Here is a 24,663-nt window from a genome sequence, read left to right on the forward strand (position 1 = left end):
GCCTCTGCTAACTTCAAACTTTTCTTCTGCAGTTTGCTCAACTCTCTCAGCCTCCATAGATTTGAAGAGAATTAGGGTCTTGCTCTGGACATCAATTTAGTACAATTTATGGTGGACATTCCTCAGGATTAGGCTTTGGCTTAAAGGAATGTGGCTGGTCTGACTTTTCTATCCAGACACTAAAACTTTCTCCATATCAGCAATAAAACTGTTTTGCTTTCTTATCATTCATATGTTCAGCGGAGTAACACTTTCAATTTCCTTCGAGAGCTTTTCCTTTGCATCCACAACTTGGCTGTTTGGTGTAAGAGACCTAGCTTTTGGTCTATCTGAGCTTTTGACATGCCTTTCACACTAAAGTTAATCATTTCTACTTTCGATTTAAAGTGAGAGATATATGACTCTTCCTTTCACTTGAACACTTAGAGGCTATTGTAGGGTTATTAATTAGCCTGATTACAATATTGTTGTGTCCTAGGGAATAGAGAGAGACCCAAGGAGAGGTAAAGAGACAGGGAACAGCTAGTTGGTAGAGCAGCCTTAACACATACACATTTATCAATTACATTTGCCAAATAAAATGGGTGTGGGTTCATGGCACTCCAAAACAATTACAACAGTAATGTTGAAGATCATTGATCACAGATCACTGTAACAAATATAATAATCATGAAAAAGTTTGAAATATCATGAGAATTACCAAAATGTGACACAGACACACAAAGTGAGCAAATGCTGTTGGAAAAATGGCGCCAACAGCCTTGCCTGATGCAGGGTTGCCACAACCTTCAATTTGTAAAAAACATAGTATCTGTGAAGTGCAATAAAGCAAAGCACAATAAAACAAGGTAGACCTGTACACTTTTGATGGAAATGTAAAATGGTACAACCACTTGAAGAACTATTTGGCAGTATCTAATAAAGTAAACCCTATAACCTAAAATATTTTACAAAAGATTTGCAGAAAAATGTTCATAACAGCTTTATTCATAACATCCAAAAATTAGAAACAGGGGGCAGAGCCAAGATGGCAGCATGAGTTCAGTGGAAATCTCCTCCCCAAAAACATATATATTTATGAAAATATAATAAATACAACTATTCCTAAAAGAGACACCAGTGGATACAGTACAAGAGCCAGGCTACATCTACATCTGTGAGAACTCAACATCACACGAAGGGGGTAAGATACAAGCCGTGGCCCAGCAGGACCTGAACGCCCCCCCACCCCAGAACCTGGCGGGAAGAAAGGAGTCACAACCGGGAGGGAGTGAAAGTCTAGGACTGCTAAACAACCAGCTCTAGAAATCCGCACCTGGAGCACAGACACACGGTGCATGGGGAGCTGGATATTAGAGAAATGGAAAAGCAAAACCTGCGGGCAGGTCCCCGCAACTGGTGCCCGGGAGACAAAAGAAAAGCAAATGCTTTTTGCAAGTCTTAAAGAGACAGGGACCCCACAGCTGGATAAAGTCGTCCCGGCACACTCAGTCAGCAGCTGGGAATCCTGGGGAACTTTAGGCACTCTAAACCCCTGGGCGGCAGCGCAGCTCTGAAGCCCCTCACAGCACTAAGCAGCCTGCCAATCGTTCCCCCAACTGGTGTGGACCCCAATACACCGGCACAGTAGTGGGAGAGCGGCACTGCGTGCCAGGGGCGGCGGAGCCAGAGGGGACCGGAAGCAGCCTGTGCGAGCCCGCAGCGGCAGCGACTGAGCGGACTGGGAGCGGCCTGCGTGTATTGGCGGAGGCGGTGCCAGAGGGGCCTGGGAGCAGCCCGCGGGAGCCAGCGGGGGTGGCAGAGGAGCAGCCCAGAAGCATCCGTGCTCCCAGCAGCCAAGTGGAATCCCAGTCCAACGCACAGCCTCCCAGGCCAGACCCAAAGGCTGCTGTCAGCACACAGCTGCCCGGCAGGGGTGCTGCTATCACAGAGGAAAGCACCCGGCATGCCTGCCACTCCTCATAGGGCACTGCGCTACTCTGACGGAGACCCCGCCCACAGCAGCTTAGGGGATTAACCTGGTGGCTGATCCAGGAGTGCGGGTAACCGACACAGGCAGCACAGAAGGGCAAGGCATCCAGCAAGCAGGAAAGGACTTTCTTCTCCCAGCTGACACACCCACAACCTGCCTACAGCCACCACTATCACCATGAAAAGGCAGAAAAATTTAGTCCAGTCCAAAATAGTCCAGACAACCCCTGAGAGAGGATCTGCAGAGAAAGACCTAACCAGTCTCCCTGAAAAAGAATTCAAAACAAAAATCATAAACATGCTGATGGATCTGCAAAGAAATATGCAAGAGCTAAAGGAGCAAGTACAGAGGGAGACTAAGAAATAAAATAATCTCTGGAAGGACTTAAAAGCAGAATGGACGGGATGCAAGAGGCCATTAATGGAATAGAAACCAGAGAACAGGAACGCATAGAAGCTGACGCAGAGAGAGATAAAAGGATCCCCAGGAATGAAACAATATTAAGAGAACTGTGTGACCAATCCAAAAGGAACAATATCTGCATTATAGGGGTACCAGAAGAAGAAGAGAGAGAAAAAGGGATAAAAAGTGTCTTTGAAGAAGTAATTGCTGAAAACTTCCCCAAACTGGGGGAGGAAATAGTTGCTCAGACCACAGAAGCACACAGAAATCCTAACAGAAGGGACCCAAAGAGGACAACACCAAGACACATAATAATTAAAACGGCAAAGATCAAGGACAAGGACAGAGTATTAAAGGCAGCCAGAGAGAGAAAAAAGGTCACCTACAAAGGAAAACCCATCAGGCTATCATCAGACTTCTCAACAGAAACCTTACAGGCCAGAAGAGAATGGCATGATATATTTAATGCAATGAAACAGAAGGGCCTTGAACCAAGGATACTGTATCCAGCATGATTATCATTTAAATATGAAGGAGTGATTAAACAATTCCCAGACAAGCAAAAGTTGAGGGAATTTGACTCCCACAAACCACGTCTACAGGGCATCCTACAGGGACTGCTCTAGATGGGAGCACTCCTAAAAAGAGCACAGAACAAAACACCCAACATATGAAGAATGGAGGTGGAGGAAAAAGAAGGGAAAGAAATAATCATCAGACTGTGTTTATGATAGCTCAATAAGCGAGTGAGGTCAGACAGTAAGGTAGTAAACAAGCTAACCTTGAACCTTTGGTAACCACAAATCTAAAGCCTGCAATGGCAATAAGTACATATCTTTCAATAATCACCCTAAATGTAAGTGGACTGAATCAATCAAAGGACACAGAGTAATAGAATGGATAAAAAAGCAAGACCCATCTATATGCTGCTTACAAGAGACTCACCTCAAACCCAAAGACATGCACAGATTAAAAGTCAAGGGATGGAAAAAGATATTTCATGCAAACAACAGGGAGAAAAAAGCAGGTGTTGCAGTACTAGTATCAGACAAAATAGAATTCAAACTAAAGAAAGTCACAAGAGATAAAGAAGGACATTACATAATGATAAAGGGCTCAGTCCAACAAGAGGATATAACCATTATAAATATATATGCACCCAATACAGGAGCACCAACATACCTGAAACAAATATTAATAGAACTAAAGGAGGAAATAGAATGCAATGCATTTATTTTAGGAGACTTCGACACACCACTCACTCCAAAGGACCAATTCACCAGACAGAAAATAAGTAAGGACACAGAGGCACTGAACAACACACTAGAACAGATAGACCTAATAGACATCTATAAAACTCTACATCCAAAAGCAGCAGGATACACATTCTTCTCAAGTGCACATGGAACATTCGCCAGAATAGACCACATACTAGGCCACAAAAAGAGCCTCAGTAAATTCCAAAAGATTGAAATCCTACCAACCAACTTTTCAGACCACAAAGGTATAAAACTAGAAATAAATTGTACAAAGAAAGCAAAAAGGCTCACAATCACATGGAGGCTTAACAACATTCTCCTAAATAATCAATGGATCAAGGACCAAATTAAAATGGAGATCCAGCAATATATGGAAACAAAGACAACAACAACACAAAGCCCCAACTTCTGTGGGACGCAGTGAAAGCAGTCTTAAGAGGAAAGTACATAGCAATCAAGGCATATTTAAAGAAGGAAGAGCAATCCCAAATGAATAGTCTAATGTCACAATTATCGAAATTGGAAAAAGAAGAACAAATGAGGCCTAAGGTCAGCAGAAGGAGGGACATAATAAAGATCAGGGAAGAAATAAATAAAATTGAGAAGAATAAAACAATAGAAAAAAAATCAATGAAACCAAGAGCTGGTTCTTTGAGAAAATAAGCAAAATAGATAAGCCTCTAGCCAGACTTATTAAGAGAAAAAAGAGAATCAACACACATCAACAGAATCAGAAATGAGAAGGGAAAAATCACGATAGACCTCACAGAAATACAAAGATTTATTAGAGAATACTGTGAAAACCTATATGCTAACAAGCTGGAAAACCTAGGAGAAATGGACAACTTCCTAGAAAAATACAACCTTCAAAGACTGACCCAGAAAGAAACAGAAAATCTAAACAGACCAATTACCAGCAACAAAATTGAAGTGGTAATCAAAAAACTACCCAAGAACAAAACCCCCGGGCCAGATGGATTTACCTCGGAATTTTATCAGAGAAGACATAACACCCATTCTCCTTAAAGTTTTCCAAAAAATAGAAGAGGAGGGAATACTCCCAAAATCATTCTATGAAGCTAACATCACCCTAATACCAAAACCAGATGAAGACTCCACCAAAAAAGAAAACTACAGACCAATATCCCTGATGAACATAGATGCAAAAATACTCAACAAAATATTAGCAAACCGAATTCAAAAATACATCAAAAGGATCATACACCATGACCAAGTGGGATTCATTCCAGGGATGCAAGGATGGTACAACATTTAAAAATCCATCAACATCATCCACCACATCAACAAAAAGGACAAAAACCACATGATCACCTCCATAGATGCTGAAAAAGTGTTCGACAAAATTCAACATCCATTCATGTTAAAAACTCTCAACAAAATGGGTTAGAGGGCAAGTACCTCAACATAATAAAGGCCATATATGATAAACCCACAGCTAACATCATACTGAACAGCGAGAGGCTGAAAGCTTTTCCTCTGAGATTGGGAATAAGACAGGGATGCCCACTCTCCCCACCGTTATTCAACATAGTACTGGAGGTCCTAGCCATGGAAATTAGAGAAAACAAAGAAATACAAGGAATCCAGATTGGTAAAGGGGAACTCAAACTGTCACTGTTTGCAGATGACATGACATTGTACATAAAAAGCCCTAAAGACTCCACTGCAAAACTACTAGAACTAGTATCAGAATTCAGCAGAGTTGCAGGATACAAAATTAACACACAGAAATCTGTGGCTTTCCTATACACTAACAATGAACTAATAGAAAGAGAAATCAGGAAAACAATTCCATTCACAATAGCATCAAAAAGAATAAAATACCTAGGAATAAACCTAACCAAGGAAGTGAAAGACCTATACCCTGAAAACTACAAGACACTCTTAAGAGATATTAAAGAGGACACTACCAAATGGAAACTCATCCCATGCTCCTGGCTAGGATGAATTAATATCGTCAAAATGGCCATCCTGCCCAAAGCAATTTACAGATTCAGTGCAATCCCTATCAAATTACCAACAGCATTCTTCAATGAACTGGAACAAATAGTTCAAAAATTCATATGTAACCACCAAAGACCCCGAATAGCCAAAGCAATCCTGAGAAGGAAAAATAAAGTGGGGGGGATCTCACTCCCTAACTTCAAGCTCTACTACAAAGCCACAGTAATCAAGACAATTTGGTACTGGCACAAGAACAGACCCACAGACCAGTGGAACAGAATAGAGACTCCAAACATTAACCCAAACATATATGGTCAATTAATATACGATAAAGGAGCAATGGACATACAATGGGGAAATGACAGCCTCTTCAACAGCTGGTGTTGGCAAAACTGGACAGCTACATGTAAGAGAATGAAACTGGATCACTGTCTAACCCCATACACAAAAGTAAATTCGAAATGGATCAAAGACCTGAATGTAAGTCATGAAACCATAAAACTCTTAGAAAAAAACATAGACAAAAATCTCTTAGACATAAACATGAGTGACTTCTTCATGAACATATCCTCCCGGGCAAGGGAAACAAAAGCAAAAATGAACAGGTGGGACTATATCAAGCTGAAAAGCTTCTGTACAGCAAAGGACACCATCAATAGAACAAAAAGGTATCCTACAGTATGGGAGAATATATTCATAAATGACAGATCCGATAAAGGTTGACATCCAAAATATAGAAAGAGCTCACACACCTCAACAAACAAAAAGCAAATAATCCAATTAAAAAATGGGCAGAGGAGCTGAATAGACAGTTCTCTAAAGAAGAAATTCAGATGGCCAACAGACACATGAAAAGATGCTCCACATCGCTAGTCATCAGAGAAATGCAAATTAAAACCACAATGAGATATCACCTCACACCAGTAAGGATCGCCACCATCCAAAAGACAAACAACAACAAATGTTGGCGAGGTTGTGGAGAAAGGGGAACCCTCCTACACTGTTGGTAGGAATGTAAATTAGTTCAACCATTGTGGAAAGCAGTATGGAGGTTCCTCAAAATGCTTAAAATAGAAATACCATTTGACCCAGGAATTCCACTTCTAGGAATTTACCCTAAGAATGCAGCACTCCAGTTTGAAAAAGACAGATGCACCCCTATGTTTATCACCACACTATTTACAAGAGCCAAGAAATGGTAGCAACCTAAATGTCCATCAGTAGATGAATGGATAAAGAAGATGTGGTACATATACACAATGGAGTATTATTCAGCCATAAGAAGAAAACAAATCCTATCACTTGCAACAACATGGATGGAGCTAGAGGGTATTATGCTCAGTGAAATAAGCCAGGCAGAGAAACATAAGTACCAAATGATTTCACTCATATGTGGAATATAAGAACAAAGGTAAAACTGAAGGAACAAAACAGCAGCAGAATCACAGAACCCATGAATGGACTAACAATTACCAAAGGGAAAGGGACTGGGGAGGATGGGTGGGAAGGGAGGGATAAGGGTGGGGAAAAAGAAAGGGGGCATTACAATTAGCACGTGTAGTGTGGGGCGGGTACGGGGCGGGCTCTACAACACAGATAAGACAAGTAGTGATTTTACAGCATCTTAGTATGCTGATGGACAGTGACTGTGAAGGGGTATGTGGGGGGGACTTGGTGAAGGGGGGAGCCTAGTAAACATAATGTTCTTCATGTAATTATAGATTAATGATACCAAATATATATATATATATATATATATACACACACATACATGTATACATGAATAAATGAAGCAAGGGAATTTTTAGGGCAGTGAAAATACTTTACATGACACTATAATGATGAATACATGTCATTACCTTTGTCAAAACCCATAGAATGCACAACACAAAACGTGATTCCTAATGTAAACCATGGACCCGAGGTAGCAGTAGTGTGACAGTTCAGGTTCATGGTCTGTAACAGAGGTACCACTCTCTGGGGGATGTTGAGGGTGCGGGGAAGTTGCATGTGTATGGGGGCAGGGTGTGTATGAGAACACACTTTCTACTCAATTTTACTGTGTACCTAAAGTTACTCTAAAAAATAAAATCTATTAAAAAAAAAATTAGAAACAACCCAAATGGCCATCAACAGAAAAATGGGTAAATAGTAGTAAAGTTATCAATAGGATGCTATTCAGCAATAAAAAATACTAGTTATACCTGCATAAATATGAATGAATCTGAAATATATTATGTTGAAGCAGAATAAAATGGTATGATTCTATTAATATCTAGGTCATAAACAAGCAAACAAAAAACAGAACAGCAGCTGACTCTGGAGGTAAAGGACTGATTAAAGAAAAGCACAAAGGAACTTTCAGAGGTGATGGAAATGTTCTAGATTTGGGTAATGGTAAATATATATATGTATTTATATATTGTGTATATATTTATCAAAACTCATTGAAGTATGTACTTAAAATCTATGTATTTTACTGGGCGTAAATTATTTCCCAATAAAGGAGGGGAGGCCATGTACATTTTTGCATTAATTTTTTGTTCTTTAGCTCATAGGTAGGTTGAAAATACTAATACATCTATTTTCGATTACTAGAAATAGAGGAGAAAGTCTGTCCCCCAATTCAAACAGGATGACATTATCACACAGACTGAATTTTTTCCAAAGGACATCAATTTTAGTACAATTTATGGTGGACATTCCTCAGTTTATGGGCCACAGGCCATTGAGGAGACTGTGTTCTCATATCCATAATGCCCTTATTAGTTTCTTAATCAAAGGAGACTAAAGTTCAAATATTATCATGGAGCAGGGTTGGTATCTGGAATTTTAAAAAGTTCTTTTGTACTTCTTTCCAGTCAATCTGTCATCTGCAGATGACTGCTGCTATGATTTTTATCACTATATATTAATTTTGCTTATTCATGGACTTCATATGAATAGAATCTTTTAAAGTACATTTGAAGTATAAACTTTTCTATAAAGATGTACTATTACTCAAAAATATTGGAAACCAGTGACTGTGACAACTAAATATCTAAATCTTCACTAGCAATCACATAAAAAGCAGTTGAAGAGTACATGGGCAACAAAGTATGTGATTCAAGAATATATTTTTGTAAAAAGCATTATCAACTATAATGCATTAGGAAAACATAAGATGATATTTATCTTCAATAGACAAGAAAAATCAAGAAATGACTTTTCACCTTAAGTTTTGGATGTATGTGGCGCAGAGAATCTGCAGTTCCCATGTCAGCTTCATCAGGAATACACACAATATCTAGCTTCATTTTCATCTTGAACTCTGCAGATAGAACCTTCTGGACATCCCTGGTTGTAACAACAATGACTTCTATAGCAAGAAAGAAAAAAAAGAAGGAAAAAAGAGAAAAACTTTCATTCATTTAAGCAATAATCTCATTATTTCAATTAGATTTGGTCTGTTTCTAGATTTAATAATAACAACTAATATTTTTAAGCCTTTTCAATGTATTTGACATGCATTCTTTCAGTTCTTACAATAATCTCATTTTACAAATGAGGAAACTTGAACTAAAAGATATTAAGTGGGTTTGTTCAGGGTCATACAACTAATAAGCAAGATATTGAAGATAAAACTCAAGTCTGTATTATTAGAGCTCACATTTTAACCAATAGATTACATGCCACTTCTTCTTGATGTAAAGAATTCAAATGAACATTAATCAAAGCATATACTAATGAGTTCACATTTTAAATCTTCATTTACTACAGAGTAAGAGCTATCACCACTTCCCACCAGGCAGCCATTAGTGCTTTACTGAGGATCACAACAAACCTGAGTAAAAGGCAGTCTTCACATAACAGATGTCTCCACCTTATCCCTGTAGCTATTGATCAGTAACAGAAAACTTGGGTGTTTTGTCATGGATCTTTGGTAGGGTAATGTAATCCACTGCGATATGACATGTGTTACTGATGTCTGAAGATCGGATTTTAGCTTCTCTAAAGTGGAACAATTTCCACTTGTTCCATTACAGTATTCCAGGTCACAATTATCTCTTCCTTTCACTGTCATCATTCTTTTCTATTTTCTTCCCTTCTTCTTTTTCAAATTATTTAACCTCCTTCCTTCTCTTTCTTCCTCTCCCCACTCTGCTTTCTTTCAGTCACTAACTCACTACTTCATCCAATGAATACAAGTATGTTTAATATAGAAAGGACAAATACATACTGGGAATGCAGGAAGGAATTCAACATGGTTCCTATTATTAAGAAATGCAACATGGAGAAATCAGACATGGAAATGATTATTTAAGGAAGGGACAGCCTTTGAGGTAGGCCATGATGAATTCAAGTCTAACAAAAATTTCTTTAGTACATACTATAAATGAAATGCTGATGTTACAAAGATGAATTAGACAACAATACCTGCTCTCAGAGAGAATGGTCTTCCATACTACTAACTACAGCATGAAACAGGCCTTGAGAGGTAGTGAGAGAGAAAAACAAGATGTAATGGAAGCATAGAGGACAGGGTGATTGATGCTCTTTGGGATTTCAAAGGGAAGGTGACACTTCCATAGGTTGAAGAGGACATTTTAGGTAGAGTGTATAAAGGGAGTAACTGCAAATATGAGACAGTCTAGTGACCAAACCAAGACTCTTCTGAGTGGAGAGAGATAAATGCTAAGCAGGATATATTAACTTCTCTAAAAGTGTGAATATGAACACAGTGAAGATAAATTTGGCTATTAAACTCCAGAATCCTTTGTATAGGAGGCACTCTACAATACACGAGTGAGCCTCAATGAGAAGGAATTTTCTATGAGTGGGTGTTAAATATACTACAAAAGGCCACCCCCAAGCATAATTAAAGATACAGCAAAGTAAAAAGAAAAAAAAAGTTGCAGATGACAAATCCTAATAATTTCATAAGAAATTACTAAGGAAAGAAAGTATGATATTTTAAAGTGTATCAAGATGTGTCCACCACCTGTGAGACTCAGTTCTAAAAAGAAAACCTCTTCTAAAACATATCTCTTAACATCAATGTCATATAGACTACTGTAGAGAAATATTCACAGGTGTGTCTCAGGAAGGCAATTTTCATAGTGGAATGAACACTGGATTCTAAGACTGGGCCCCAGCATCTGACACCACCTCCACGTAGTACTCTGATTTGCTGTATCTAATTATAGGACACCTCAAACTCAATGTAGCCAAAGCTGAACTCATTATGTTTGTTTAAACCTGTTCTTATCTCCTATATTCTTTCCTAGTTACTGGCATCACCATCTACCTAGTTACCCAAGCAAAAGTAGAGGAAACTTTTTCCTCTTTTTCCACTCTCCCTCCCTATTAATCATCAACTTTCTCAAATGTTCCCTCTTTTCCATCCTCTTGCTACTTCTTTAGTTCAGGACCTTGTCATTGCTGGTGTGGACTTCTATATCAATCTCCTGACTTACCTCCCTGACTGTAGTCTTGACTCCCCCAAATCCATTCCTCATACAGCTTCCAAAAGCAATTTTTTAAACTGCAAACACTTTAAGTTGTCAAATTTATTACCATAAAGTTGCTGATAATATTTATTATCTTTTAAATGCTTGTAGGATCTGGAGTGATGCCCTCTCATTCCTGTTATTAGTAACTCATGTTTTCTTTTTTTCTGATCAATATAACTATAGAGATTTTACAATTTTGTTGATTGTTTTTCAAAGGATCACTTTTGGTTTTACTGACTTTCTCTAATGCTTTTGTTTTCTATTTCATTTATGTCTGCTCTTTCTTTTTTATCTCCTTTCTACTTATTTAGGTTTCATTTGCTCCTCTTTATCTAGTTTCTCAAAGTAGAAGCTCAGAGGACAAGTTGGGATATTTCTTTTCTGATATTGCTTAATGCCATCAACTTTCCTCTAAACACTGCTTTAGTTATGTTCCTCAAATTTTCATATAGTGTATTTTCCTTTCCAGTAAGTTCAAAATATTTTCTAACTTCTCTTGTGATTTCTTCAGCCTCTGGGTTATGTATGTGTGATTTAATTTCCAAATATTTAATTCTCTTCATATCCTTCTGTTACTGATTTCTAATTTAATTCTACTGCAGTGACAGAATATACTTTGTATGACTTTAATCCTTATAAATTTATTGATACCTGTTTTATTTAAAAAATAAGGTCTATCTTGGTAAAAGTTCTGACTACTTGAAAAAAATATGTATTCTACTTTGCTGGGTGGAATGTTCAATGCATTTCAATTAGGCCAATTTGTAGAAAATCCTAAGGATTCTACAAAAAGCTGTGAGAATTAATAACTGGATTTAGCAGAGTTGCAGGATACAAGGTCAGTATAAAAATTATATAGCAACAAACAACTGGAAAATGGAATTTAGCAATTACTATTTGCAGTAACATCAAAAATGAAAACTACTTAGAGATAAACTTAACAAATACAACATGTGTAAGTCCTATACACCAAAAACTATAAAACACTACTAAAAGAAATTACAGACGACCTAAATAAGTGGAGAGATATACCATGCTCACGGATCAGAAAACTCAGTATTGTTAAGATGTGAATTCTCTTCTCATTGACCTTTGGATTCAGTTCAATTTCAATCAAAATCTCAGCAACTCTTTTTGTGGAAATTGAGAAGCTAATTCTAAAATTTAAAGGGACTTGTAACAGCTAAAATACTAATCTAACCATATCATAACTTTGCTTAAACTTTTCACTGGTTTCCCAATGGCTTTCAGTAACAAATCTAAATTTCTCAGCATGGAATACAAGGCGCTTTATACAATGACCCCAGCTTATCTCTCTCACTACAGCTATTCCTCCCCCTTATACTTTATATTACAGACACATAGAATGAATAGCAGCTGCCAGAACATACTGTGGTGATTGTGAGTTTGTATCTCTGCATAAATGTTATTATTTTTGCATGGAATGCTCTCTCCAAACTAGTCAATCTGGTAATTTACTTTTTAAGGTTCAACTCAAGGGTCAACTACTCTGCAAAGTCTTCCCTGAATCCCTCAAGTGGAAAAGCAATTTCCTCTGTTCTTCTCATATACTGCCAACTTCTTCCATCTTCTCTGCTCCCATCTTCTCATATACCCCCAAGTATGAAAGATATACTATAAACACAAATATAGGTTTGTATCTGAATCTGGATTTGCAAAGCCCAATTGCAGAAACAAATCAAATTAATTCCTTTTTTCAAAAACAAGTGCTTATAATGTACTTCTGTTATAACATTTATCGCATTATACCATGATAATCTATTTACATGTGTATCTAACATCAGACTTTAAGGTTCTGGAAATCAGGGCCTGCATTATCTTTTAAACTCTGTACCCCAGTGCTTAATATATTTACCTGCACATACAAATTCACATTAAACACTGACTATGAGGCACTTGGATTCCCACTCTCTGCTCCTTCTGATATCCTTATAGGGTTCACCTTGGATCACTGTGGAACCAGCTCTAAAACAGTAACACTTAGTACTATCTTCTCAATAGGGTACTCCTTTATTGCTAATTTAAAGAGGCTAAACTCCAGCCAATGCTGAGTCTAGTTTTCTCTCATTTATTCTCTCTCACCCTTAGAAAGCTGATAAATCACTGAGATCAAACACCCTAGCCCCGGAAGATGACTGGTTAGCCAGAGACGGGTAAGATTCCTCAAGGGAGGAACAACCTAAGACAGGCACAGTCGCAGGGGGGTCATCAGGTGAGAAATTGGGGATCAACAGAGGTGAGGCTTAGAACCTCACCCCCCCGTTCTGAGAGAAATCTTCTGCATACGTGGATGTTTTATTGCCCTTGTCTAGCTTGGATTAACACATAGTCTACAGGCACACACCTGATCATCTACATTTGCTCTCTTACAACACTAAACTATGTTTTCTACCTTTATCTTGTATCTACCTACCACTTCAGCATTTTATTAAAAATAATAATAATAAAGAGAGAAATGTGGTATCCACATATAAATCAAGTATAAAAACCAAATGAGGAGGTGGAGCCAACATGGCGGCGTGAGTAGGACAGTGGGAATCTCCTCCCAAAAACATATATACTTTTGAAAATACAACAAACACAACTAGCCCTAAAAGAGAGACCAGAAGACGCAGGACAGTGGCCGGACTGCAGCTACACCAGCGAGAACCCAGCGACTGGTGAAAGGGGTAAGATACAAGCCCCGGCCCGGCGGGACCCGAGCGCCCCTTCCCCCAGCTCCCGGAGGGAGAAGAATAGGCAGAGCGGGAGGGAGACGGAGCACAGGGCTGCTGAACACCCAGCCCCAGCCATCCGGGCCAGAGCGCAGACACAGTACGTGCCCAAGGGGCCCTGGATACTAGGGAAACAGGGAGTAAGACCTCTGAGCGGGTGCCGAAGCTGATGCCCCTGTGACAAAGAAAAGCGGGGGCTTTTTGAAAGTCTTAAAGGGACAGGGACTTAACAGCTTGACGGAAACAACCCAGGTCACAGTACAGCAGCTGGAAATTACAGGGAAAACCGGGTGCACTAACCCCCTGGGCAACAGCTCTGAGACCCCTCACGGAGGCAAACAGTCAAGCAGCCCCCCCATCCATTACCCCACCGGGCGCTGCGAAAGCAGAGAAGCAGCCTGAGACAAATTCCGCCCACAGAAAGGGAAATTTCTCCCTTCCGGCCAGGCAAGACACAAAGACCCACTCTACACGCAATTACCCAACACAAGCCACTAGGGGTCGCAGTTGTCCCAGTAAAGAAAGGCCAGTAGCAAGTGAAAAGTTTGGCCCTCCCAGCTGACAGTCAATAGCACCTGTCAACATGAAAAGGCAAAAAAATATGATCCAGACAAGACTAACCCAGACAGCTTCAGCATCTGCTACATCTTCCCCTGAGAAGGAATCTGGGTAGATAGATTTAGCCAGTCTTCCTGAAAAAGAATTCAAAACAAAAGTCATAACCATGCTGATGGACTTGCAGAGAAATATGCAAGAATTAAGGAAGGAGAATTCAGAAATAAAACAAGCTCTGGAAGGACTTCAAAACAGAATGGACGAGATGCAAGAGACCATTAATGGACTAGAAAACAGAGAACAGGAACGCAGAGAAGCTGATGCAGAAAGAGATAAAAGGATCTCCAAGAATGAAAGAATTTTAAGAGAGCTGAGTGACCAATCGAAAAGGAACAATATAAGAATTATAGGTATTCCAGAAGAAGTAGAGAGAGAAAAGGGGATAGAAAATGTCTTTGAAGAAATAATTGCTGAAAATTTCCCCAAACTAGGGGAAGAAATGGCCTCTCAGACCACAGAGGTACACAGAACTCCCATGACAAGGGATCCAAGGAGGGCAACACCAAGACACATAATAATTAAAATGGCAAAGATCAAAGACAAGGACAAAGTATTACAGGCAGCCAGAGAGAAAAAAAAGGTTACCTACAAAGGAAAACCCATCAGGCTATCATCAGACTTCTCAACAGAAACCCTACAGGCCAGAAGAGAATGGCATGATATACTTAATACAATGAAACAGAAGGGCCTCGAACCAAGACTACTGTATCCAGCACGAATATCATTTAAATATGAAGGAGGGATTAAACAATTCCCAGACAAGCAAAAGTTGAGGGAATTTGCCTCCCACAAACCACCTCTACAGGGCATCCTACAGGGACTGCTCTAGATGGGAGCACTCCTAAAAAGAGCACACAACAAAACACCCAACATATGAAGAAGGGAGGAGGAGGAATAAGAAGGGAGAGAAATAAAGAATCATCAGACAGTGTTTATAATAGCTCAACAAGCGAGTTAAGTTAGACAGTAAGATAGTAAAGAAGCTAACCCTAAACCTTTGGTAACCACAAACTTAAAGCCTGCAATGGCAATAAATTCATACCTTTCAATAATCACCCTAAATGTAAATGGACTGAATGCACCAATCAAAAGACACAGAGTAATAGAATGGATAAAAAAGCAAGATCCATCCATATGCTGCTTACAAGAGACTCACCTCAAACCCAAAGACGCGCACAGACTTAAAGTCAAGGGATGGAAAAAGATACTTCAAGCAAACAACAGAGAGAAGAAAGCAGGTGTTGCAATTCTGGTATCAGACAAAACAGACTTCAAAATAAAGAAAGTAACAAAAGACAAAGAAGGACATTACATAATGATAAAGGGCTCAGTCCATCAAGAGGATATAACCATTATAAATATATATGCACCCAATACAGGAGCACCAACATACCTGAAACAAATATTAATAGAACTAAAGGAGGAAATAGAATGCAATGCATTCATTCTAGGAGACTTCAACACACCACTCACTCCAAAGGACAGATCCACCAGACAGAAAATAAGTAAGGACACAGAGGCACTGAACAACACACTAGAACAGATGGACCTAATAGACATCTACAGAACTCTACATCCAAAAGCAACAGGATACACATTCTTCTCAAGTGCACATGGAACATTCTCCAGAATAGACCACATACTAGGACACAAAAAGAGCCTCAGTAAATTCCAAAAGATTGAAACCCTACCAACCAACTTTTCAGACCACAAAGGCATTAAACTAGAAATAAACTGTTCAAAGAAAGCAAAAAGGCTCACAAACACATGTAGGCTAAACAACACGCTCCTAAATAATCAATGGATCAATGACCAAATCAAAATGGAGATCCAGCAATATATGGAAACAAATGACAACAACAACACTAAGCCCCAACTTCTGTGGGACACAGCAAAAGCAGTCTTAAGAGGAAAGTATATAGCACTCCAAGCATATTTAAAAAAGGAAGAGCAATCCCAAATGAATGGTCTAATGTCACAACTATCAAAATTGGAAAAAGAAGAACAAATGAGGCCTAAGGTCAGCAGAAGGAGGGACATAATAAAGATCAGAGAAGAAATAAATAAAATTGAGAAGAATAAAACAATAGCAAAAATCAATGAAACCAAGAGCTGGTTCTTCGAGAAAATAAACAAAATAGATAAGCCTCTAGCCAGACTTATTAAGAGGAAAAGAGAGTCAACACAAATCAACAGTATCAGAAACGAGAAAGGAAAAATCACGACGGACCCCGCAGAAATACAAAGAATTATTAGAGACTACTATGAAAACCTATATGCTAACAAGCTGGGAAACCTAGGAGAAATGGACAACTTCCTAGAAAAATACAACCTTCCAAGACTGACCCAAAAAGAAACAGAAAATCTAAACAGACCAATTACCAGCAACGAAATTGAAGCGGTAATCAAAAAACTACCAAAGAACAAAACTCCCGGGCCAGATGGATTTACCTCGGAATTTTATCAGACATACAGGGAAGACATAATACCCATTCTCCTTAAAGTTTTCCAAGAAATAGAAGAGGAGAGGATACTCCCAAACTCATTCTATGAAGCTAACATCACCCTAATACCAAAACCAGGCAAAGACCCCACCAAAAAAGAAAACTACAGACCAATATCCCTGATGAACGTAGACGCAAAAATACTCAACAAAATTTTAGCAAACCGAATTCAAAAATACATCAAAACCATCGTACACCATGACCAAGTGGGATTCATCCCAGGGATGCAAGGATGGCACAACATTCGAAAGTCCATCAATATCATCCACCACATCAACAAAAAGAAAGACAAAAACCACATGATCATTTCCATAGATGCTGAAAAAGCATTTGACAAAGTTCAACATCCATTCATGATAAAAACTCTCAGCAAAATGGGAATAGAGGGCAAGTACCTCAACATAATAAAGGCCATCTATGAAAAACCCACAGCCAACATTATATTGAATAGCGAGAAGCTGAAAGCATTTCCACTGAGATCGGGAACTAGACAGGGATGCCCACTCTCCCCACTGTTATTTAACATAGTACTGGAGGTCCTAGCCACGGCAATCAGACAAAACAAAAAAATACAAGGAATCCAGATTGGCAAAGAAGAAGTCAAACTGTCACTATTTGCAGATGACATGATACTGTACATAAAAAACCCTAAAGACTCCACCCCAGAACTACTAGAACTGATATCGGAATACAGCAAAGTTGCAGGATACAAAATCAACACACAGAAATCTGTGGCTTTCCTATATACCAACAATGAACCAACAGAAAGAGAAATCAGGAAAACAACTCCATTCACAATTGCATCAAAAAAAATAAAATACCTAGGAATAAACTTAAACAAAGAAGTGAAAGACTTATATTCTGAAAACTACAAGTCACTCTTAAGAGAAATTAAAGGGGACACTAACAGATGGAAGCTCATCCCATGCTCGTGGCTAGGAAGAATTAATATCGTCAAAATGGCCATCCTGCCCAAAGCAATATACAGATTTGATGCAATCCCTATGAAACTACCAGCAACATCCTTCAATGAACTGGAACAAATAATTCAAAAATTCATATGGAAACACCAAAGACCCCGAATAGCCAAAGCAATCCTGAGAAAGAAGAATAAAGTAGGGGGGATCTCACTCCCCAACTTCAAGCTCTATTATAAAGCCATAATAATCAAGACAATTTGTTACTGGCACAAGAACAGAGCCACAGACCAATGGAACAGACTAGAGAATCCAGACATTAACCCAGACATATATGGTCAATTAATATTTGATAAAGGAGCCATGGATGTACAATGGCGAAATGACAGTCTCTTCAACAGATGGTGCTGGCAAAACTGGACAGCTACATGTAGGAGAATGAAACTGGACCATTGTCTAACCCCATATACAAAAGTAAACTCAAAATGGATCAAAGACCTGAATGTAAGTCATGAAACCATTAAACTCTTGGAAGAAAACATAGGCAAAAACCTCTTAGACATAAACATGAGTGACCTCTTCTTGAACATATCTCCCCGGGCAAGGAAAACAACAGCAAAAATGAACAAGTGGGACTATATTAAGCTGAAAAGCTTCTGTACAGCAAAAGACACCATCAATAGAACAAAAAGGATCCCTACAGTATGGGAGAATATATTTGAAAATGACACATCCGATAAAGGCTTGACGTCCAGAATATATAAAGAGCTCACACGCCTCAACAAACAAAAAACAAATAACCCAATTAAAAAATGGGCAAAGGAACTGAACAGACGGTTCTCCAAAAAAGAAATACAGATGGCCAACAGACACATGAAAAGATGCTCCACATCGCTAATTATCAGAGAAATGCAAATTAAAACTACAATGAGGTATCACCTCACACCAGTAAGGATGGCTGCCATCCAAAAGACAAACAACAACAAATGTTGGCGAGGCTGTGGAGAAAGGGGAACCCTCCTACACTGCTGGTGGGAATGTAAACTTGTTCAACCATTGTGGAAAGCAGTATGGAGGTACATCAAAATGCTGAAAACAGACATACCATTTGACCCAGGAATTGCACTCCTAGGAATTTACCCTAAGAATGCAGCAATCAAGTATGAGAAAGACCAATGTACCCCTATGTTTATCGCAGCACTATTTACAATAGCCAAGAATTGGAAGCAACCTAAATGTCCATCGATAGATGAATGGATAAAGAAGATGTGGTACATATACACAATGGAATACTACTCAGCCATAAGAAAAGGGCAAATCCAACCATTTGCAGCAACATGGATGGAGCTGGAGGGTATTATGCTCAGTGAAACAAGCCAAGCAGAGAAAGAGAAATACCAAATGATTTCACTCATCTGTGGAATATAAGAACAAAGGAAAAACTGAAGGAACAAAACAGCAACAGAACCACAGAACTCAAGAATGGACTAACAGGTACCAAAGGGAAAGGGACTGGGGAGGATGGGTGGGTAGGGAGGGATAAGGGGGGGGCAGAAAAAGAGGGGTATTAAGATTAGCATCCATAGCGGGGTGGGAGAAAGGGGAGGGCTGTACAACACAGAGAAGACAAGTAGTGATTCTACAACAGTTTGCTACGCTGATGGACAGTGACTGTAAAGGAGTATATAGGGGGGACCTGGTATAGGGGAGAGCCTAGTAAACAAAGTATTCGTCATATAAGTGTAGATTAATGATTAAAAAAAAAAAAAAGCAGTTCCTATGTGGTGACCTCTAATGAGTTCTACACAATGATATAAAGGGCATATAAAAGTGTAGGCAAAGGGTATGTTTGTGTTTATATAGAGGATCAAAGCCTAATTTGGCTACCCCGAAAATGAACTAAGATATGATATGAAAAAGAACTTCCAACATCAGCAATCTCGGGAAGACTCATGACAGAAGATGATCAGCAAAAAAAAAAAAACTCCAACAAAGATCCACGCACTGTCACAGGTGTAGATGCACTCATCCCACCAGTTCCTGGACTTGCCATGGGAATGATGAAGGAGATATCTAAGCTGGCCTGTGCATACAGTAAAACAAAAAATTGGACTGGATCTATACTGTTGGAACTCAACCAAGAATTAGGAGAAGTGCAAATTGTAGCACTCCAAAATCTTACAACCACAGACTATTTATCGTTAAAAGAACATATGGGATATGAACAGTCCCCAGGAATGGGTTGTTCTAGTTTATCTGAATTCTCTCAGACTCTTTAAGTTCAGTCGGACAATATCCACCATATCATAGATAAGTTTTCACAAATGCCTAAGGTGCCTAACTGGTTTTCTTGGTTTCACTGGAGATGGCTGGTAATTACAGGTATGCTTTGGTTAGGTAACTATATTCCTATTATGTTAATGTGTGTGCACAATTTAATTAGTAGTTTAAAACCTATCCATGCTGAAGTTACTCTACAAGAAGATATGTCAAAGAAATAATCAATCTTCCCATGTTTTCTTCCGCCTGCTACTTCTATAGCTTTTCTTCTTCCTACCTAATCACAACCTTTAAATAGAACTCGTGCCTCATGTCGAATTTACCGAGTATCATAATTCTTCCAAGTGGTAAAGACACCTCAAGACAAATGCTGGGCATAGAAGCCACAGGGCATAAATATCCAAAGAAGTAAAAAGTTAACCTTTTCAAACAATAAGGCTTCTCTCTCACTTACCAACTTAACATTTCCCTGTTTGGCCCCGGAAGATGACTGGTTAGCCAGAGACGGGTAAGATTCCTCAAGGGAGGAACAACCTAAGACAGGCACAGTCGCAGGGGGCCAGCTGGTGAGAAAATGGGGAGCAGCAGAGGTGAGGCTTAGAACCTCCCCCCTCATGTTCTGAGAGAAATCTTCTGCATACATGGATGTTTATTGCCCTCGTCTAGCTCGGATTAACACATAGTCTACAGGCACACACCTGATCATCTACATTTGCTCTCTTACAACACTAAACTCTGTTTTCTACCTTTATCTCGTATCTACCTACCACTTCAGCATTTTATTTAAAAAAATAATGAAGAGAGAAATGTGGTATCCACATATAAATCAAGTTTAAAAATCAAATGAATATTCATATTTGAACTGTGTATAGTTCATAATGCATGAACAAAACCGAGAGCTTCTGTGATGACTGCCCTTGCACTGCTCACCATGTAACTTATTCACTATGTAAGAATTTGTTCTCCATGTAAGAACTTGTTTGTTATGCATCAGAAGATTGGAGACTGACGAAAATTAGGCTTAGGGTGGATTAATGATTGTGCATTGAGCATTGACCCCCCTATACAGAAATTTATTGTGGTTAACAACTATTTGATCAATAAATATGAGAGATGCCCTCACAAAATATATATATATATATATATATATATATAAACACACTTCCAATTGTAAAATAAATAAGTAACCGGGATGTAATGTATAGCATAAGGAATATAGTCAAAATATTGTAACAACTTGGTATGGTGATAGCTGGTACCTAGAATTATCATGTATATAAATGTTGAATCACTGTGTTGTACACTTGAAACTAATGTAATGTAATACTGTTGTCAATTACCCTTCAATAAAAAAAAAAAAAACCAAATGAGTATTCATATTTGAACTGACTGTTTATAGTTCATAATGCATGAGCAAAACCTAAAGTTTCTGTGATGACTGCCCTTGTACTGTTCACTATGTAACTTATTCATTATGTAAGAATTTGTTCTCCATGTAAGAACTTGTTTGTTATGCCTCAGAAGACTGCAGACTGACGAAAATTAGTCTTGGGGTGGATTAATGATTGTACATTGAGCATTGACTCCCCCATACAGAATTTTATTGTTGTTAACAACCAGTTGATCAATAAATATGAGAGATGCCCTCACAAAAAAAAAAGGACAGACTTCCAATGGTAAAATAAATAAGTAACCAGGATGTAATGTATAGCATAAGGAATATAGTCAAGATATTGTAACAGCTTGGTAGGGTGATAGCTGGAACCTAGAATTATGTATATAAATGTTTTATCACTGTGTTGTACACTTGAAACTAATGTAATGTAATACTGTGCGTCAACTACCCTTCAATAAAAAATAATTATCTAAAAAAAAAAACCAAAAACAAACCCTAAACATTTTATGAGTACATCTCATTGCCATAGCTCACCTTCAAATCCAACACGCTCAAGCAGGTTCAATGGATACCAAATTAAAGGTTTGTTCCCAACTGGAAGCAGTGGTTTTGGAATGCTGGAAGTCAGGTCTGTCATCCGAGATCCCCCTCCAACTGCCATCACTACTGCTTGAAACTCCATTTTTACAAACTGCAATCACAGAGAAAAACAATAAACAGGAAAATAAATTAACAAAAATTGAAGGACACACATTACTAACCCTATTTCTATTTAGGGTATTGATGCCCACTATGTCAAATGCACCACTTCTTACTTCAATAACCAGAGTAAGAGTAAGAAAGTCTCCTCAGCTGCAGCATAAGCAGTACCTTTATTATATTCTCTTATTCATTGGTATATGCTCTCCACTCCAGCCTGGAGAGATGGGCTAGAGGAGAGATATGAATTTTAAAAATCTGGTCCTTGCCCTTGAGTTGATCACAATTAAGTGGAAAAGACACATTCGGTAGATTACAATATACTACCATTAATGCCATGAAAGGGATATATCCAAGATGCACTAGGCATATAGTGAAGGAAACACCTAAGTCTTCCTAGAAAAGAGAGGGAAGGTTTTATAGGAAGGTAATGCTTGAGCTGACTCTTGAAGATATCAAGTGGTATATATGAGTTCTTATTCCTTAAAAGAGTTTTAAAACCTCTGACTAGAATTAACAGAACATATACAAGCACATTGGGTCTCTGAAAAGTATCAAGTAACTTAAGATTCCTCCAATAATTCAGCCATCTGCTCCCATCTTCTGCTACCCTCAACTATGAAAAATCTTACTATAAACACATATGTAGGCTTGTATCTGAACCTAAATATGCAAAGTCCAGTTGCAGAAACAAAACAAATTAATTCCTTTTTTCAAACTCAAGGTAATAAATGATCGGTCCGACCTTTAAAAGAATCTCTTTACAGTAGCTACCACAAAACAGAGACACAGTAAAAGGTCATAGGTCCTTATTGACTTAAAATAAAAGCATTGGGCCCTTCAGAGTCAAAAGGCCTGAGTTTGAGTTCTGGTTCTGCCACTTACAGGTGATGTTAACCAGGGACCTGAAATTTAAAACTCTCAGAATCCTCAGTTCCCAGAAGGGAGCCTGGTGGTTAAGTTCACAGATTCCCTTGAACCAGACTAATTGGGTTTACATTCTAGCTCTACCATGTACTATGTTTGTTTAAGTAGGGCAACTATACAACTTTTCTATGCCTCAGTTTTCTTGATTTTCTAAAAGGAGATAATTACAGTTACTACTTCACAGAGTTGTGAAGAGTAAATGAATTAATCTATATAAAGCATACAAAATGATGTCAGTCCCAAGACAAGCCCTACATAAGTGTTTGATATGATTAGACAGAGGTCAACTGAACTGTACTGTTGCATAATTCTAGCCTCTGTATTATTTCTATTCTTTCTTCCTAGGTTCCCTTCCTCCTGTGCCATGGTAATCTATTAAACTTTAAAGGCATTCAGGAATTATCTTGACTAAAAAGTCATTTCTAACCTTTCCCACCCTCCTGGTAGAAGAGTCTCCTTCCCTTAGGTGCTTCCACTCTACCATGTATCATCTTTGCCTTTACAGGTTTTATTGCACACATATTTAAATGTCTATTTCCTGAGTTCCTTGAAGGCAGGAACTGTGTTTGTCATCACTGTATTCCCAGTACCTAACAATTCCCATCAAATGCCAGGCTCTCAATCAGTGTCTGTGGAATGACTATCTGAACCTTACAACACTTTGTGAAAAAGTCAAGCTCAAATATGTGCTTGGAACATTAGAACCCAAGTCCCTAGGAATCTGAGATTCCTGCTCTCAGTAAGGCTCTGGGTGATAATCATGAACATAACTAACCATGATACCAGACAAGCTGTCAAATGCCTCTGTCATGTCACTGCCATGACTGGGTAATGGGAATCAAGGCAAGGAGTCTCATCGGCCACTCAAGCTTTAGAGGTGTTCGCGGCATCTCAAGGCATGCCTCCGTCATTAACACTGAATGCCTTTCCCATTGTAAACTGGTAAGATAAAACGTTGCATCGTAACTGGTCTCTCATCTGGACCTTAATGTATTGCTCTTTATATTTCATTGCCTTGCACTTGAAGAACTAAAAACAGGCAGAATAAATGAAAGAAGGGCTTAAGTGGGGAGTTCAGTAACTGTGCTAAGGGCATCTGGTCCCAAGTCTGACGCTCACTCACTGTGACTTCGAGCAGATCCTCCCCTCCTTAAAACTCAGTTTCTCCATCTGTTGCACAAGGTGGGTGGCTCGGAATCTCCCCAAGCTCCCTTCTAGTTCGGACACTTGACTTCGCGGCCAGGTCGGGCAGGGACTCCAGGGCTCTGCGCCCCCGCCCAGCCCCTCAGGCCCTCCTCAGGGGGATTCGAGGAGCCCGCCTCCCTCACATGAAGAGGGGCCCAGAGGCCCCTACCGCGCTGCTTACCCTGTCAGTCACCTCTTGGGCGGCCTGGTAACGCAGAAGACGCGGCTTTACCTCCACTCCAGGCGCGTGGCAACCCGCTCTGAGCGCTCCGCACGCCGCCGCCGACTGACAGCCGAAAGGCGCAGGCGCGCGAT

The 24,663-nt window shown here is 39.2% G+C and overlaps 1 protein-coding gene across 4 annotated transcripts in view; it reads right to left on the reverse strand.

Moving 5' to 3' along the window:
- EIF2B3 (eukaryotic translation initiation factor 2B subunit gamma) overlaps positions 1-24,663 on the reverse strand; it is a 169,362-nt gene extending 144,699 nt beyond the window's left edge. For 2 of the 4 annotated variants that reach the window (XM_057500156.1, XM_036893031.2), the window contains exons 1-3: positions 24,530-24,647; positions 22,072-22,228; positions 8,811-8,956 (exon numbers count right to left, since the gene is read on the reverse strand). In XM_057500156.1, the coding sequence (XP_057356139.1) occupies positions 8,811-8,956; positions 22,072-22,219 (294 nt within the window). In that variant the 5' untranslated portion in view covers positions 22,220-22,228; positions 24,530-24,647. Of the gene's footprint in view, positions 1-8,810; positions 8,957-22,071; positions 22,229-24,529 lie in introns of all 4 variants that reach the window. The other 2 variants (XM_057500155.1, XM_057500154.1) reach the window with 2 other exon arrangements.

Source organism: Manis pentadactyla, chromosome 4 (assembly GCF_030020395.1).
Source record: "Manis pentadactyla isolate mManPen7 chromosome 4, mManPen7.hap1, whole genome shotgun sequence".
In the NCBI taxonomy this organism is placed as follows: domain Eukaryota; kingdom Metazoa; phylum Chordata; class Mammalia; order Pholidota; family Manidae; genus Manis; species Manis pentadactyla.